At 38.7% G+C, this 12,006-nt stretch overlaps 1 protein-coding gene across 5 annotated transcripts in view; it reads left to right on the forward strand.

The window, feature by feature from the left end:
- The window catches only part of traf3 (TNF receptor-associated factor 3), a 101,060-nt gene that overhangs the window by 61,315 nt on the left and 27,739 nt on the right, over positions 1-12,006 (forward strand). Inside the window, exon 11 of one of the 5 annotated variants that reach the window (XM_072698916.1) lies at positions 3,276-4,886. The exons of the other annotated variants lie outside the window; for them this stretch is intronic. Within the exon in view, the coding sequence (XP_072555017.1) occupies positions 3,276-3,847 (572 nt within the window). The 3' untranslated portion in view covers positions 3,848-4,886. Of the gene's footprint in view, positions 1-3,275; positions 4,887-12,006 lie in introns of those variants that run through there. 5 annotated transcript variants of the gene reach the window in all.

Raw genomic sequence — 12,006 nt, forward strand, 5'->3', positions numbered from 1 at the left:
CTGATATAGCTGCAAAGGGTGGGCCAACAACATATTAAAGCCTATGTACTAAGAATGGGATGTCATTAGAGTTCATGTGCGTGTAAAGGCAGATGTGCCAATATGGTGTAACAGGAGCGAGAGTTTAGTACACCAGAAGTAAGTCAGACTTGTTCCTGGTGGGTGTTGGATGCCGTCAGGGCTGCCCTTTGTTCACCGATTCTATTCATAACTTTATGGACAGAATTTCTAGGTGCAGCTGAGGGGCAGAGGGCATGCAGTTTGTTCATCTCAGGATTGCTTCATTGCTCTTTGCAGATGATGGGCATGTTGGAATGGTGAACGTTGGAACCTGAGAAAATTTTGGTCAAGTTGCTGCATAGTGATATCAAAGAGAAGGGTAGCCTCAGACACGTGATCTTGTCAGCATGATAACTGACAAGATCCCCATCTTTTTAGGCTTTGCAGACACGTTTTATGAGTCAATATTTGAACCTCTTAAAATTTTGAGACAAATTGCAGCAAAACTGAAGCAACAGGTATCTTAGATATGATACTTGTGAACAGCATAACTCTTTGATATTATTACACTATTTACTGTTTGATCTTTGGTGAATCTTATTACCACTTCACAAAAATATATGCATGAAAATGACACCTAAGAAACTGTAACTACAGGCAGAGCTGTGGGCAAAAATGGAGGCTTGAGGCCACCATCTTATGAACACATAAATCTGCCGTCAACATATTCTGTCGATCTTTTTGCAAACTTCCCAGGAACATTGTGCAGGTCAGTGATTCTCAAACTTAGGGGTGTAAGATGAATAATTTATTATGCAGAAAAATTACAATGGGGGAATTTAATTATGCATATGTATATTTATTAGGGGTGGGAATCTCTAGCACCTCATTATTCGATTCGATTATGATTCATAGGGCTACAATGGGATGATAAAATGCTTATCTTGCATCTTGATTAATCTTTTTTTTCTATCCAGGATTTCTTTTTTCCTCACTGTGTGACTACTTGGAACTTTCAAAGCAAAGTATTTATAATGATCCATAATGAATTTACTTGTAATGTCTTTTATTGATAAAACAAAGGGAAGAGGTGTGGCAAGTCAACTGGATGGTTGACTTCCATTTTGCCAGCATATATTCAATTTAATTAATTTTTATAAAGTGCCTTTCACAAGTCATCCCAAGGCACTTTACATGGATGTGTTGTGATACATTAAGCATCGTTAGAGAGTGTAATACAAAATGGGGAAAAGGAAGGAAATAAATTAAATGAAGAAAGTCAGATGACAACGGAGGAGAGGAACCAAAAAATCACAAATAAGGAGAAAAAAAACCTATGGGAGCCCAAGGTCAATTTGGCTGCACATCCCCCCTGGGCTTACTAACATTACTGAAAACAGAAATGAGTGGACATGCTTGCTAAAAGCTAGGTATAAGCTGTGATAAAGGATCAAGACAAAGTCTATCAATGAGTCCGTTATCCACGTTGGCCTGTGTAGAGTGGCTATATATCCCAGCATTGCAAAAATCCAGCAGGAAAAGTGTGCCTGTAGCACCATATACAGCGCCAATAATTGTGGAGGGTGCTGTACTTGTAGTAAAGGAATACTTTCATGCAAAAATAATGCTTGTGGACTTCAGTATATTCTTAATCACTATAAAAAATAAGACTTCTAACCAACATCCTCCTGTTATGTGCAATGAGCAATATAATCCTTCAGACCAAAAAAACTCAAAACATTCTATTGTACCAAAATCACTAACAGCTTTCATACAAAAATATAGAGTTCTGAACCAGCAGCTCTTCTACAAAAATAATGCTTGTGGACTTCAGTATAGGGGACTTCAGCAACTCATCGGTGATAAAATGTGCAGTTACGGTGACATAAGATTCTGTGCCAATCGATGTCCAGGCATCATATGTTGCGGCTATCCCACCCACTTTCTTCAGTGATTCCATGACTTCGGTTTTGGTCTCATTGTAGAGTGTCAGTAAAATATCTTCGAGATGGGACGTTGTATCTTGGCTCCAAAGTGCTGGTTCTCAAAGCGTGAAAGTCGTGGTCGTCAATGACTGAATACAGACACAAATGCTTGGCAGTAAAAGTTGCGACAGTTTGGAATTCGTTTCGCCCTTTCCAATTTGGGTGGAGGCTTTGCCATCACTTGCACGATGGTCCTCTAGTTGGCAGCAAATACAACCGGGTGTTTTTCTTCCTCCTCCAGATGGAAATGTGTAGTTTGACACAACTTGCATGCAGTTTGGCTCTTTTCTAGGTTCCTTTTTCCTTCAACTTCATAGAAGCCAAAGTGCTTTCATACTCTAATGCAGAGGGTGCCGGGCAGATTTCCATGCGATTTACCATGTTTAGTCCTTCAGACTTTACACTGTAGGCAAGACAAACTCATTTGTTCTGCAATATTCCTTGTTGGTTTTTGGACAGTGGAGCAGAGAGTTAAAAATTCTTGGATTTGTTATTACTGTTCTTGTTCATTGTAGCTAATCCTTTGTATTTGCTGTAGGTTCTTTTTTTACATATTATGTGATCACCCTATACTGAAAATTAAAATGCTGCATCCTTTTTTGAACCAAATGGGATGTGGTCTCATATATTTGGAATGTGCAATTTAATAAAGCTTTTTGCTAATTTAACAACTTTTTAACAACTTGTTTGTATGCTAGTGTTTAGTTTTCACAAGTTTGGGATCTGGTTCATTTTACCACTTTTATGTATACCCCACTGTGCCTGTGGAGGAGTTGCTTAGTTATACCTACAAAGCCCTGGAGGGGCCACAGACAGTTTTGTGTGTTTATTTGTTTGTATTGGTTTTATTTATTTGATTTCATTCTGGGCCATATCAACCATGACTGCATATGTTACAGTTATGGAAAATGTAGGTTATGTCACAAATGAGAAATAAAAAGAATCTAAATATTTAGATATATAAAGTATATAAATAATATAAATTAAATGTAAAAATATGGACACCAAGATGGCATATAAGTGGAATTGTTCAATAAATGAATAGATGTAGTTTCAGAGTTATGTGTGAAGACTAAGAGTCACAGCATTCATGTAGAAACATTTCCAGTCGATTAATTTAGTAATTCTAGAATTCATAGAAGTTGGGGGGTGGTAGTAGTAAAGCTTAGACTGGGGAAGTAGAGAATACATTTCTGTTGTTTTGACAGCATCCTTTCTAGTTTCTGCTTCTCATATAATGGTTGCAGTTGACATTTCTTAATTTGTTTTTTCCATGCCTTTTCCCACCAGGATCTTTGGAAAATCAGCTGTCTCGTCATGATGACTTGCTCAGTGTACATGAGATTCGCCTGGCTGACATGGATTTACGGTTCCAGGTGCTGGAAACAGCCAGCTACAATGGTACACTTATATGGAAAATCAGGGACTATAAGCGGCGGAAGCAGGAAGCTGTAGCATCCAAGACACTCTCCCTCTACAGCCAGCCATTTTATACTGGCTACTTTGGTTACAAAATGTGCGCTAGGGTATATCTCAATGGTGATGGCATGGGCAAGGGCACACACTTATCGCTTTTCTTTGTGGTGATGCGTGGAGAATATGATGCCCTGCTTCCTTGGCCGTTCAAACAGAAAGTGACACTTATGTTAATGGACCAAGGACCAGCTCGAAAACACCTTGGTGATGCCTTTAAGCCAGACCCAAACAGCAGCAGTTTCCGGCGACCAGTAGCTGAGATGAATATTGCATCAGGATGCCCTCTCTTTGTTGCCCAGACCGTTCTTGAGAATGGCACATACATCAAGGAGGACACCATTTTCATTAAGGTCACAGTAGACACCTCAGACCTTCCTGACCCATGATGTTACTCCATCAAATGGGTGCAGTTAGTATAACGCTGTCAGAGTGAAGACTGCATATGAAAATGAAGTGTGAACATGGACTCTAAAATGGCTAGGGTAGGAGCAAGCCTGTTGGTAGCTTCTGAAGTGTCAGTACTTTGTATTTGGATGAATTGCATCCATTACAAATGGAAGAGCAGTTCATTAAAAGGGATTGACATAACTGGTACACAAGTACGCATTCACCTTTTAAAGTGATACGTGCGGCAATCGATTGTTATAACAGCGTATTTTATGTGCATTTGCGCCGATATGGCAAGAAATTATAATGCATTTTAACCTTTATATGCTAATTTGTATTTCATTTACAGTATTGAGGTTAAAATACACAGTAATTTCTCGTCATATATGTGCAAATGCACATAAAATACATGCTGTTCCATTAATCGAGTGCCGCACTTATCACTTTTAAAGGTCAATGCGTACTTGTGTACCAGTTATGCTAACCCCTGTTTATTAACATCATTGGATGTTTGGAAGGTGAATGTGAGCTGATCTGTAACAAAGAATTGAATGTTTCGGGTTTATTTCTGAGAACGACTCTTTATGCAGATTGTTGGGTGCTTGTAAATGGAACATGACCCTGCCCTGAAATTTTGCTAGATATGAAAATCACAAACACAATTCCATATGTGAATATCAGATGTGGAGTATCTTCATACCTCAAAGGATAAATGGGAGATTGATTTTATTTGCAAATTACGCAGTTTAAAATGTTAATAAACACATTGGTGTACGTATTAGTTTAAATAGTGTAATTTGCATATATTTTATTTTATAGCAGATTCAACATTTTTCATCCAGTTAATGGTAGTGTAATTTTGTGACCAATAAACTGCTATATTCTGTTTTCTACTTGATGGTAATGAAATATTGCATAACATTAAAAAACAATAGATGCTGTGCATCTATTTTATTACACAATTTACTCCAGAGGATGTTTTCAGCACTTTTCAAATGTATTACACAAAATAAAAATTCAGCAACATTTTTATTTAAATGATTTCTTATGTGGCTTTTTTGTATTTACTACAGCTATTATATTTTGAAATATAGCACCTTTGAAATTTTAATCAGTGGCTGGCATTTCAATAAACCACTTCACACTGCTGTATTTCCTAAAAACTTTTAAATAATTTCTATAAATAGAAATTTCTATAAAAGTCTGTTCTCTTTGTTAACTTTGAAAATGCCAATATGTAATACAATTTCATTTTTGACTACAGCTTGAAAGATGTTTCTAGAGTAAAATGGATGCATAAAGTACAAATACAAACCTGTATTATTTCTATGGGGCTCATATGAAAAAAAGTCAAAGCTAGAAACAACTGTATTCTCCGGATGAGGAATACATATAGATTTGGGACTGGTCCACCACTGTCATAGACACTTTCTTGTTAAAACAATAACTCAAAAAGTTTTTTATGAATCTTTTTCAAACTTTGTGGAGGCATTGTATGGGTCACGACCTGGAAGTGATTGAATTTTGAGACGCATCGCCCAAAAACTGAAGCAGCGCTTCATAGTGGCATCAAAGGGAAGGGTGAAAGCAGAAGACATTTAACTGTGATTTTGATAAGTAAAAAGTATTATATAAATCTTACTAATGTCTCACAAAAATATTATTTGGTTGAGCCCCACACCTGGTTTCATTTAGAGACAAATTTCCCCAGTTGTGCAGCAGCAGCACTCTGTGGCAGCAAAAGAAGGAAAAGACAACTGTAGAAGACAATTAGTCTTGGGAAGTCAGTAACTCTAAAAGTATTTTACAGATCGTTAGGAGGCAAGGGGTGCAGAGCTAATTTGGTCCCTACCAATGTTGATACCAAACCTACGCCTTTGAGTCCAACTACGTAAGACTTTAAGACTACAGAAAGGAATAAGACTGAGAGTGCAGCCCTCAGTAATATGTAAGGTATTAATTGATTAATCCCTTGGGAAAAATCTAGTGTGGCCAGTATTCTCCTGTGCTGCACAACAGAGTTTGGGGGAGGGGTTGGGTAAATCTGTCCTGCCAATCAAGTCTCCCAGTTGATGAGTTCCATGCAATTTTTGCACAATGTGGTTATCAGAAGGTTAGAAAGCCCTATAATTAGTTCATAAGGATATTGTTTCTGGCACTGGCTGTTTGTAATGCAAAATAATAAAGAGAAATATATTGCTCAAGAATCAAGAGAGAAAATCTAAATACTGATTCTGAAAAAAAAATTTGATTCATATTTTTCCCCAAATCATGCAGCCTTACACTCAGGTGATTTGCTTGTCAAAAGTAGTATTTTTTAACTGGGTGAATATCAATCTTGTGCAGAATGTATCAGACAAAAATTTTGGCGATATGGGCAAAATGTTATCACTCTAAAAAAATTCACATTGATTGATATCGATTATCACGATAAATGTCAAATCATTACAGTGGTACCTCGGTTCTCGAACTTAATCTGTTCCGGACTCCGGATCGAATCCTAAAAAGTTCGAGTTCTGATCGAATTCTAGAACAAATAATGGAAAACCAGTTAATTAATTCCCGGCCCCCCAAAATTACACTGAAAAAGTTATTATTTTTTTTTTAGCATTTAAACACAAAATGAACAGGATAAAACAAGAAGAGCATTTTTTTATTAATGGCTTCCAAAATGATAAAGATCTTATCCCAACATTACCCCTGTCCTGCCCCGATCGTCTGCTCCTTCCGTGTGCCACGCCCCCTCGTTAACCTCGTGTGGGATCCCCATGTGATCAGCTGTTTCTGGTTGTTGTCATTAGTCCTCTGTATTAAGTCCGCGTTTCAGTTTGTTTCCCCAGTCCGGTCATTGGGTGCGTTCGACTTGCTTACAGCGCTGGCTTAAAGCAACGCATTCTGATCCTGACGCAATGCATTATGGTTAGATGCATTGAGACCTCTCACCCGGCTGCACAAACTGGAACCGCCTCCGTGATAACACACCTTTGCCCTTATTGGCTGAAGAGTTTAGTTACAGGCATGACATTTTTATCCCAGGCTCTTCCGATGCGTAATCTGCTATTTCTCCCGAATATCACGTAAAGCAGTGAGAACTGGTTTTCAGTTAATTTACCTGGTAAAATAAAGTTTTAATAAATGACATAAATGCTCTAATAGTACACATAAGTTAGTGGTTTATTTATTGTTAGTTACTGTAATGTTGCGCTGCTTTATTTAGTTAATCGTCCAGTCTGTGAAGAAGGCATTCAAGTAAGAATTGCATTGTAGTATGACTCATTTCCTGGCGCATACAATTTATATTAGGTCAGCGTTCACGGTTCGACATCTGATATTCTGATCGAGTTCTAGGTCAAACTGGTTTGTTCGAGTTCTAGTGAGTTCAAGAACCGAGGTACCACTGTATTTACTTCTAGTATAAAGGCTAATTTTTACTCCTGAGTTAAAACCGAAGAAGCATAGTTATCAACTTTTCTTCATCGTCAGAACATGACAAACACTTGCCAAACAGTAGTGATAGCCAAAATGACACTTCTGAAACAAATTTACCCTGTTTTCTGACCCCACTAGATGGAGCTCTCTGTTCAAGAAAGGGCTCAAAGCATACCAAAAAGGACACCAAGAGATGCAAAAATTTCACAAGTCTGATGCCTTGTCCACACGTACATGGGTATTTTTTAAAACGTACCTTTTTCTATATGTCTTGGGCTTTTGTCCACACGTAAACGGCGTTTTAGGTCACTGAAAACTGAGCTTTTGCTAAACTCCACCCAGGGTGAAGATTTTAAGAAACTCCATTTTCAGCATCGACATGTAGACAGGGAAAAAGAGTTTTTGGCTCAAAATGTCAGATTGTGCGCCGTTGTCCACTTTGTTTAACGTCAGAGCGTGTGCTGTTTGCTGTATACATTAGGCGAGTTTGAGCAATGGCGGACTTAGCCGAAATAGTGTTTGTGCTAACCTTGCTGACAGGACTTCTTACACGTGTACAGATAAATGTTGAGTCACTCTCGCATTATATTGATCAACACAGGCGTCGGAATGTGCGGCATAGTTTTCAACAGGACTGGCAATTAGGCTTCTGATTGGCTAACATGGCAGTACGGTTAGAGTTATAATGCCGCCTGTTGGTTTGGCATGCTCTTGACAGCGCATTTTAGCGGTGTCATGTGGACGGAAATATTTTAGAAGACAATGTTCGTGTGGACAGGGATTTTTTTTAAAACGGAGGAAAAACACCGTTTTAAAAAATACCCATGACATGACATACCCATGACAAGGCATGAGACAGAAGATGAACAGGTTATTTTAGTCATCGCTGAAAAAATGCCACCACTTAATTCCACCATCTTTTCTTAATTCTTTGCAGATTTCTCATGGACTGAATTTTACTGTGAACTTCCCTTTTGGATTTTGCTGGATTACCCTTATTAAATGGGTTGCTTTGGACTTTTTCCTTGAGAGTTTTTCCTTGCCACTGCCACTTCTGATTTGCTCACTGGGGGCTTGGGCAGGAATAATGTAAAGTGCTTTGAGACAATGTGATATAGGGAAAATGCACTCTTCAAATAAAATTCAATTGAACTGAAATATTACTTGCCCCATCATGCTGTTATCAAAGAAGACAAAACAATTAAACTGAGAGTTGTCCATCTTTGAAAAACTGCTTATTGATAGGTCCAAACCCCAATCCAGACCTTTTAAGCATTTCAGTGAAATTCAGACTGCATCCCATTGCATTCACAGCAGATACTGCAAAGGAGTTCCTACAGATATCCTTTACAAAGAAAGAGAGAGATGCCTATGGATTACAGGATGACTTGATGCTGAGAACACAAGGCCAGGCAAGATGACAAAATTTTGTCAATTTTGTGTTTGGGATTTTCTCCGGTCAAACAACGAGAGGCTGCTTGGATTGCTGCACTGTGAGGGAGTGGTGTAGACGCTGTGTGCACTTGTGTTGTATTGTGCGCCTGTTGAAGCGGTTGATTGGAATTATTTGGAAGTATATTTGAGTGTTTGTGTACCAGTACGGTTATGTGGGTGGTTGTTACATTTTTTTTTTGATCAGCATGAGTGCTTGTCTGTATTTATTAATAAACAGCGCAGTGTTACCAACAACTTGCAGGCAAGGGAGCTCACTGATAAAAATAAAAATTCTGTATGGATAACACTTGATGCTAAAGATTCAAATGGCCTAATTGTCGGGGTTTGTTATAGAGCACCTAATGTAGCTGTAGAGGAAAGCAGAATGTTATATGATGATATCAGGATTATGAGTAATAATAATGGTTATGGGTGATTTTAATTTACCTGGGATACAGTGGGACACAGTCTCTGGCTCTTCTGTAAATGAACTTGAGATGGTGGAATTAGTACAGGATTGTTTTTTTACTCAGTTTGTTAATACTCCTACCAGGGGAGAAGCCCTTCTTGATCTTGTTTTCTCTAATAACTAGGATAGGATTGGAAAATTAGAGGTTTTAGACCCATGGTACAGTAGTGATCATAACATGGTTAAATTCGAGGTTAATTTTAGTGTCCGAAGAGCAAATTAAAAGTATACAATGTTAGGAAGGCTAACTTTAATGGTATGAATTATAAAGAATAGCCAACATGGATTTAGGAGAGGTAGATCCTGCTTAACGAATCTACTTGAGTTCTTTGAGGAAGCTACAAGTGAAATTGATCACAAAAAGGCCTATGATGTGATTTACTTAGATTTCCAGAAGGCCTTTGATGTTGTCCCCCACAAACGGCTCTTGCTAAAGCTTAAAGCTGCAGGGATTTTAGGAACTGTGGCAGCTTGGATCGAAAATTGGCTAACTGACAGGAAGCAGCGAGTCGTTATTAGAGGCACTATGTCACAGTGGGCCTCCGTTCATAGTGGGGTACCGCAGGGTTCAATTTTAGACCACTATTGTTCCTAATTTACATTAATGATATTGACACAAATACATACAGTAAACTGGTTAAATTTGCAGATGACACCAAGGTGGGCGGTGTAGCAGATACTGATCTAGCAGCAGAGAGGCTTCAACAGGATCTGGATTTAATTAGCGAATGGGCTGATACTTGGCAGATGAAATTTAACAAGATAAATATAAGGTAATCCATGCAGGGAGCAGAAATATAAAGTACAGATATTTTATGGGTTCCACTGAAATAAAGGTAGCTGATTACGAGAAAGATCTCGGTGTGTATGTTGATGCTTCCATGTCCCACTCTCGCCAGTGTGGGGAAGCAATAAAAAAGGCCAACAGAATGTTGGGTTATATCTCTAGGTGTGTGGAGTTTAAGTCAAGGGAGGTGATGTTACACTTATATAATTCCACCTAGAATACTGTGTGCAGGTTTGGTCACCATACCTCAAGAAGGACATTGCTGCCTTAGAAAAGGTGCAACAAAGAGCTACGAGAATGATTCCTGGTCTTAGAGGAATGTCTTATGAGGAGAGGTTAGCGGAACTGAATCTGTTCAGCCTTGAGCAAAGGAGACTAAGGGGGGATATGATTCAGGTCTATAAGATTCTAACGGGTCTGGATGCTGTTGAGCCAAATGACTATTTCAATATTAGTCTAAATACTAGAACTCGTGGCCATAAGTGGAAATTAGCGGGAGAACATTTTAAAACAAATTTGAGGAAGCACTTCTTTACACAGCGTGTAGTTAGAGTATGGAATAGTCTTCCTGCTAGTGTAGCGGAAGCTAAAACCATGGGTTCCTTTAAATCAGAGCTAGATAAGATTTTAACAACTCTGAGCTATTAGTTAAGTTCTCCCCAAACGAGCTTGATGGGCCGAATGGCCTCCTCTCGTTTGTAAATTTCTTATGTTCTTATGTAACTGCAGGTGTTGCGTGCGCGGCATTTCTGTCCACGTACCTTCGCTACAAACACCCGCGGGGGTAATATCTAATATCGATAATGTTAACTCGGACAACATTAAGGACAGTTACTCCTGAGCTTTGCTCAGTCGCCAGTCGGGCCGGGAGGACATTTTCCACTTTTTTTCCCACTCCAGCAGTAGCCTGCTTTGAGAGGGTTTTTTGTAGGATGATTGATGATTTTCAGTTCCAATCTGATTCCGATGCACAACTGCCGATACCAATACAGATTCCGATACAAGAGCTCTTTTTACTTTGTTATACTTTATATATACATTTTTTAAGGTAGTAAATACAGATGGAAAAAATGTATGACAAAAAATATTTAATTAGGCTACTATAAACATACATAACGTACTCTTCCACCTCGTTTGTACGTCTTGTTTTAAGCATTTTTGAGGCATTTGCAGTTCAATATGAATATCTACAAAGCAAGTATACACAAGTGTGAAATGCTTAAAATTTTAAAACGATTTTTCTCCCATTGGCATCAGCTCAGTTACACTTTGTTGCGATGGCAGCCCCTGTTGTATCACAAGCTGCAGCGAGTTTGCAAGAGGTCCAGGTTAGCGACTCCCAGATCATCCTTTGCTTTTTTTGTCTCACACAGTTACGTGCGCATTGTTAAGTGGAATTGTCCATTAAACGCTATTCCCACCTCTCAAAACTTTATTTTACAAAGATTGCAAATCGCTCTGCTACTGGTTTCTGTTAAAAGCGTAAAATACTCCCAGATCGTCACATCTTATCTTATGGTGCGTTCGATTATTTCTCTTCAAGTCGGAACTCGGATGAAAACGTCACGAAAAACGTTACTTCCCGTCGGAAACACGCCCCTTTTATGACATTGAAGTCGGACAAGATTTTGTTGTCCGAGTTGCCGATGTAACGTAATTTCAACATGGCGACTTGGTTTGTTTGTAGTTTGTTTACCGTTCGAAAAAAGAATATCGCTATGAATGTATTAAAATATTTTATAAAGCTTTTAATGCTAGTTCGTGTTTCTTGTTTGTCTCTTGGAGAAAACTCCATTTCTCCATTTGGAAAACTCCAAATCTGCTAAAATATAAAGCAACAACACACAGCAACATGTTCATGGAGGCAGCCATGTTTGTTCCGAGATGTGGGTAGCTCGAACGGGAGATTGTCGGACGTGATATCACTCAACTCGGAATTTCCGAGTTCCGAGAGAAAAACTAACGCACCATTACACAACTCGTGCTGCAAAGGGTATGTGCATGACATCACAGCAGGCGGAAGTCACTGTACTCCAGGG

This window comes from Paramormyrops kingsleyae, chromosome 14, assembly GCF_048594095.1.
Source record: "Paramormyrops kingsleyae isolate MSU_618 chromosome 14, PKINGS_0.4, whole genome shotgun sequence".
NCBI classification, from domain to species: Eukaryota; Metazoa; Chordata; class Actinopteri; order Osteoglossiformes; family Mormyridae; genus Paramormyrops; species Paramormyrops kingsleyae.